The sequence below is a fragment of the Choloepus didactylus genome, chromosome X (genome assembly GCF_015220235.1).
Source record: "Choloepus didactylus isolate mChoDid1 chromosome X, mChoDid1.pri, whole genome shotgun sequence".
NCBI lineage: Eukaryota > Metazoa > Chordata > Mammalia > Pilosa > Megalonychidae > Choloepus > Choloepus didactylus.
In genome coordinates, this window is record NC_051334.1 from 112,634,101 (window position 1) to 112,640,466 (window position 6,366).

Here is a 6,366-nt window from a genome sequence, read left to right on the forward strand (position 1 = left end):
TTTATTGATGGATTGATTCATTTGTTTATTCTACAAACTTTTATTGAGCACTTCCTATGTGCCAGGCATTGTGCTGGGAAGACACACATGTTCATGTTGTGGGTTTTGTCCTTCATCTGGCACTGTCCTACCTGAGTTCCCTAATCTGATAAGAGGATCTCTAGTTCTCTTCCCTAATCTCTCCCCTTTTTCAACTCAGATGATGTGGGGTCAAAGAGCCAGGATGTCAGCCTGTGCTTGGAAGACATCATGGAGAAGCTCCGCCATGCCTTTCCCAGTGTGCGAAGCTCTGATGTGACTGCAAACACTCTGCTGGCCTCTTGATGGGTCCAGATCCCCATGTAATAATCTGTAGCCCTCTTATGGATCAGAGTCAAAGCCTTCCCTTGGTCTTCACCCAACTTTTCCAGTCCCCACTGGTCCTACATTCCTCACCCAGAGTTATTTGGGCTCCAGGCAGCATCAGGGATCTGGCGATTTGTGAGGTGGGTGTGTGGGGGCTGAAGAAGGGGGAGATATGATTCCTCTGTCTCTAGTAATGTGCTCTTTAATCCAAGTTTGAGACCTGTCCCCTAAGTAACACTTCTGTTGCAGCCCAGGCAAATGGCACTTGGAGGTCATTCAGATGGGGAGCCTTGCAGAGCTAAACAGTGCCCAATAACCCCCTTCCCTTCTCCATGGAATTATGGAGATGGAGAAGCCCTCACCTCCACCCCCAGGGTTCCAGCATCTAACCCTACTTCCTGGCCCAACTCCAGGAGGGGGGGTGGAAGGATATCTCTAAGGCCTTCCCCTAAAGTGCCCCCCAAAAGTCTGAGCAGTGTGTATCATATTACTTCAGCCCCAAGGCATGTCTCTAGCCAACCTAAATGTTGTTTCCTCCTCTAATATCTTCAGTTCCTTCTGCCTCAGTCCCTGGCAGACCTTCCTCAAGGGGGAAAACAGTTCATTCTGGCTCCTACTTCCACCTTAAATTTGGAAATGTTAATGAAATACTTACGGGCCTAATTCCACCCCCCGCCATCCTCCTCTTTCCTGAAGGCCCCAGCATTCTGAGAGACCAGCTAGAGTTGCTCTGGGAACCCAGCTGAAACTGCCCTTTGCTCTTCTGAGTCTGCCCTCACAGACCTCGGGGAGGACTGGCAGCTTGCACAACAAGGGTGCCTTGCTCTCTTTGAGTGAGGACAGTGAAGCCATCCTCTAGCCTGCAGGGGTATGACTTCCCAACACCCTTACGGGCTGTGGCCCTTCTTTCTCTTAGGCTGAATCGGGTGAGGTGGCTGATAGCACCCAGCTTAACCAAAGGTAGATGCAACCCTGAGTAGCACTCCCTTCCTAGGGGCCACTGGCCACAAATCAGGAAGCTAGCCACTTTCATGAGATACTCAAACAACAACAAGGCCTTCCTTTGCATAAAACTGTTTTTTCTAACTCTGGAAGGTGAACCCATCCTCAAACTGGACTAACTCTTCCTTGGCAATATATACCATAATCCCTTTATCCATGTTCAGAGTAGATGGGGATGGTGGTGGGTGGGTGGGAAACTTGAACATAGTCAGAGTCCACTTTTAGGCAGCTTTCTATCAAGAGGAGCTTTATAACCTAAAGCCCTGCAATTGACTTAATTTTCCTAGGTTTATATACATAGATTTACACATCTATTCTACATATCTACTATACATCAGTACTCTCCTATGCTCATTCGCTCATTAAATTCTAATACCTCTTGAAGTATTAATGTTCTGCCTTGCTCTTTGTTAGTCCAACCTCTGGTTGGACAGGTAGATGCATCCTGGGGAACTTCATCCAGGACTGTTCCTCTAGGATGACTCTCTCCATGATGTTTGGAGTGGGCTGTCCTCAAGACCAAAGCAACAGAAGCCTGTGGCCACAGAGGAGCCTAGCAGGAAGAGCCCCTCTGTTCTCTTCACTCTTTCCAAATCTTGTTCCCTTGAGACCCGGGTCTTGGATGTCTTTTATTAGGCTCCTCTGAACAGTGGTTCAGGGACCAAGATAGACCAAATCAAATCTCTGCCCACTGCATGCAGAAAAAAAGGAACAAATAGGCCTTTGCCAGGCTAATACACAGAATATATCCTCTGTATCCATCCAGTTTCTAAGATCTGGCTCAGGGTCTTAAAGAAAGCAGTAGTTGCTACCAAAGTCAGGAGGGTTTGAGATGTTTGGGGTGTTGTATTATAATCAAACCAATGAGTACAACTGCTGGGGACCTAGACTTATCTGCTGCAGGATAGATATGGTAGCCTTGGGTCTAGAAGCTCAGGATTGCCTCCTCCTAGAATTGCCAGGGGCGCTAAGCAACAGGTCCAGCGTTTCAGAACTCATACTATAGCATCTGCCTTAGTGTTTTTGAGGGCTTGTGGTAGGAGAACTGGGTATCTGGATGCATGGTGAGCAGGTGGTAGGCAAAGCCTGGGCATCACTCAGGGTAGGGGTATATTTGTGGTGGCCTATATGGTTGGCAGGGCAGGAACAAGATAGAAGAAATTTGCTGTAGGGCAGAGGGCTCAGGAAATTTGAGGCATGTGCCTACGTAATCCTTAGAGGGACAGATGTTATGGAACAATCCCTTGCCAGGAAAGTCCTAGAAAATCCTTTTGGTAACCCACACTTCCCTCTCAGAGATCTTGGGCTACTGAGGGCCTGTGGCAACTGCAGTGGGCCAGGCCTGGGAGAAAAGATGTAGATCTTGTTATGTAGGATTTGTGCTGTAGGTGGACTGAAGCAGTAGGTCATAAAGTCAGGAGTTGGAATTTTCACTAATGGGGGGTCACTGACAATTTGTGGTCCTGTGTTTACCTTAATGCCTGAGATGAGTCTATTGTTCAAGGGTCCAGTGACAGTCACTGCAGCGTGTGTGGGCAGTTTGCCCACAGTGATGTAAATGGGTCCTTGGGCACTGTGAGTCCAAATTAGGGTTGGATTTACTGAAATGTGTTGTATGTTGTTAGGCATCTGTTGTGTATCATGTCTCCTAAAGGTATTGTCTGTGGTGCTATGTAGTTTATTGCCCTGTACTGGAAGGGTGATGAAGGGGGTTGCTGGGTGGATAGCCTAAGGAAAACCTGACGTGGGATTAGCATCAGTGATAAGGAATGTGAGCGTTTGGTGGGGTTGTTGGCAAATAGTATCAGTGAACAGTTAGGACCAACAGATGTTTTATTTTTGACAGAATCTGATAGAGGCCAAAAAGCCATTATGAGGGTGCATCTGCTCCCAGCTAGAGCAGAGTGGATTCAGGTTGGCTTGGAAATTGCTAGGGAATGCTGACTGGCTGGAGGACATCAGATTGTGGGATGGTTCGCTAGGGATGGTCCTACCCAGGGGGTCACGTGCTCTTCCCTTTAGAATGAAAAAGCTGGAATCAAGGCTTTTAAGTGCCCATTTACTTCAAGGCCCAAAGTTTGGAAATATTTCCCAACCAACTGGGTTGGCAGGCCACAGCAATAAAAAACCTTATGAGGCCAGGCAGAAACCAAACCTGGGAGATGCTCCCCCACCCTGGATTCATTTTAAGGAAGTCCTGTCTGGCTGGGGTGTGTGCTTGGAGTTTGGACTCTATAAAGCTTCAGGCTAGAGTATTCCTTGAATTTGCATTGTCAGTGGCAGAGCCATGGTCTCTGGGACAATTTCAGATTAAGAATCCATCAGATTTCCCTTGGCATGGGTGACGGATAACCAAAAAAGTAACTTCCTTAAGAGAAACATTCCTAAGAAAAAAACTGGGGGCTTTGCCCTGGGGCTGCGGGAGACTCAGCTCCTCCGCTGGACAGCTCTGTATCTGGGCCTCCTTGCCAAAATCCGTCCCTGGGAACAAAAGGATACTTCAGCTGCTTCTTACTCTTTTAACACCAAGGACAGGGCCCAGCTCGCACCCTCCATTTCCTCCCACAGCTGCCCCATTAGGGAGGGTACCTGCTGAATGTCCTTACTGTCCCCAGAGCAATAAGGCTGTTAGGCTGCTTGCTGGCTGCCAGGACTGGTCACAAGGATGGGAGTAAGGGAAGGGATTTGGGAGAGGTGTGAAGGGTGACATGCAAGTCTAGAAGAGTTTGGGGTGAAGGGGTGGGGTAAATCAGTTAACTTTGATTGCCACTCACTGTGGTGCTTTTCCACTTCTGCCTTGAAAAAAATAAATTTGTATTTGTTTACTTTGGTTCCTCTGGTTATACTCTTGACTCTGACATTCCACATTCTCCCATCATTTGGGGGTGGGAAGAGAGGGTGGGCCAAGAAGCGATAGGAGCAGTGTAAAACCTAGGCCAACAGTTATGGGACAAAAAGGCATCCACACTGGCCCCATCCGCCACTGGTACATGGATTGGTTGCCTCTCAAGGCCCTACACAAATGAGCTAGTTATCACCTCCTGGCATGAGAGCTGTATCACCATGGTTCCTAAATACCATCATCATCAATCTGAGGAATTTTTCACCAGCCTGAAGGAATATGAGAAAAATCAGGACAACACACTGAGTTTTTCCATAAAGTGACATTTATTCAGTTTAAAGGTCTATGCTTTATTCTGAGAATATGGCTATATATATATATTTTTGGTGATAAAATGTCCTTATGAATTGATGGGGACATATTTTATAATGCCACTTTTTGGCTACATAAAACCCTGTCAGTCCCTCTTCCCCACCACCAAAATTTTTCTCTCACAAATCTATAACAACACTGTCCAATAGAAATATAATGCAAGCCACATATATAATTTAAAATTTTCCAGGAGCCATATTTTAAAAAGTAAAAAATAAGCAGATGGAATTAATTTTAATAATGTATTTTAACTGACCCAAAATATTATCATTTCAGCATGTAATCAATATAAAACAATTATTAATGAGATATTGTATATTCTTTTCTTTTTGTACTAAGTCTGAAATTGTCAAGAAGGCTGACAGGTTCAGCTGCTAAAGAAATGAGAGACCCAGATAGATTTAGACAGTTTATTACTTATATAGACAGCAAAAGCAAAATCAGCAACAGTATCAGCATCCTGCATCTCTCATCCCACAGGACAACAGTGAAACAACAAAAGGGTCCAGACGACATGCTGCATGGGTAGTGGGGTTCCCTGTTGCTGAGTAGTCGATTCCACACTGCTGATAAGCAGTTTCATGGCCTGCAGCTGTAACCTATGGAGGTTGGGGGTGGGGGTGGGGGGTAGGCAGAAAGTCCTATGCCTTACCAGAATGAGGGAGGCGGATGAGAAACTGCTTCGTAGTAGCCTCTCACAAGATAGAGGGGTTAGTGAGAAACGGTTTTGTCGGAGCCACTCACAGGACTATCATCCCATATTCTGAAAATATCACAGGCCATTTTGCCAACACCCGGGTCAGCCTGTGGTTAAGCCTTGCCTACATGGTCTAGGTGTATGCATGCAAGGTTGTTAGGGTGCTGGCACAGAGCAGTTCCCCTACAGAAATTTGTTGTGTATTTTATGCTTTTGACATATCTCAATTCAGGCTAGCCACATGCAGCTAGTGGATACCATATTGGACAGTGCAGGTCTATAACATGCAAAAGGCTGAGAACTACCGAGCTCTAGCAAAGAAAAACTTCATGAGGTGTCAGTGTGTGTGTGTGTTGGGGGTAGGGTGGGGAGACACAGTAGCAATAAGCCTTAAGTGACTAGAAGGCAGTGATAAAGCGGTTACCTGGGTTACAATGAGAAATGGTAGCAGAGGGAATAGAAGGGCGTTGCAGATGAGCTAGTTTCCCCTTGCCCTGTCCTGTTGACTTCTCTGCTCTTGGGTTGCAGTATCAGACAGGGATTGGACTAAAGCTCTTCTACCTCTCTCACTCCTGGATGCCACCTGGGGCATATGTGCCACCCTCACTGGCCTCAGTCTCTCCAGCCATGTTCCCAGGTGTTATGGGTTGAATCGTGTCCTCCCAAAAGATGTGTTGACGTCCTAACACCTGGTACCCATGTATGTGACCTTATTTGGAAATAGGGTCTTTTCAGATGTAATCAAGTTAAGATGAGGTCATACGGGATTAGGATAGGCCCTAATCCAATATATCTGGTGTCCTTATAAAAAAAAAGATGCTATAGACACACACAGAGAGAGGAGGATGCCACATGAAGACAAAGACACACTGGGAGAAGAATGACCATGTGAAGTCAGAGGCAGAGATTGGAGTTATGCAGCCACAAGCCAAGGAATGCCTGGGGCCATCAAAAACTAGGAAGAAACAAGGAAGGATTCTTCTCTAAAACCTTCAGAGGGAGTGTGGCCCTGCCGACACCTTGATTTTGGACTTTTAGTCTCCAGAACTGTGAGAGAATAAATTTTTGTTGTTTTAAGCCACGCAGTTTGTGGTATTTTGTTATGGCA

The 6,366-nt window shown here is 46.2% G+C and overlaps 1 protein-coding gene across 2 annotated transcripts in view; it reads left to right on the forward strand.

Annotated features, from left to right (window-relative positions):
* DRP2 (dystrophin related protein 2) overlaps positions 1–4,138 on the forward strand; it is a 50,762-nt gene extending 46,624 nt beyond the window's left edge. For both annotated transcript variants that reach the window (XM_037822254.1, XM_037822255.1), the window contains exon 23: positions 200–4,138. In XM_037822254.1, coding sequence (XP_037678182.1) covers positions 200–324 — 125 coding nt within the window. In that variant the 3' untranslated portion in view covers positions 325–4,138. The remainder of the gene's footprint in view (positions 1–199) is intronic.
* The last annotated feature ends 2,228 nt before the right edge of the window (positions 4,139–6,366 follow it).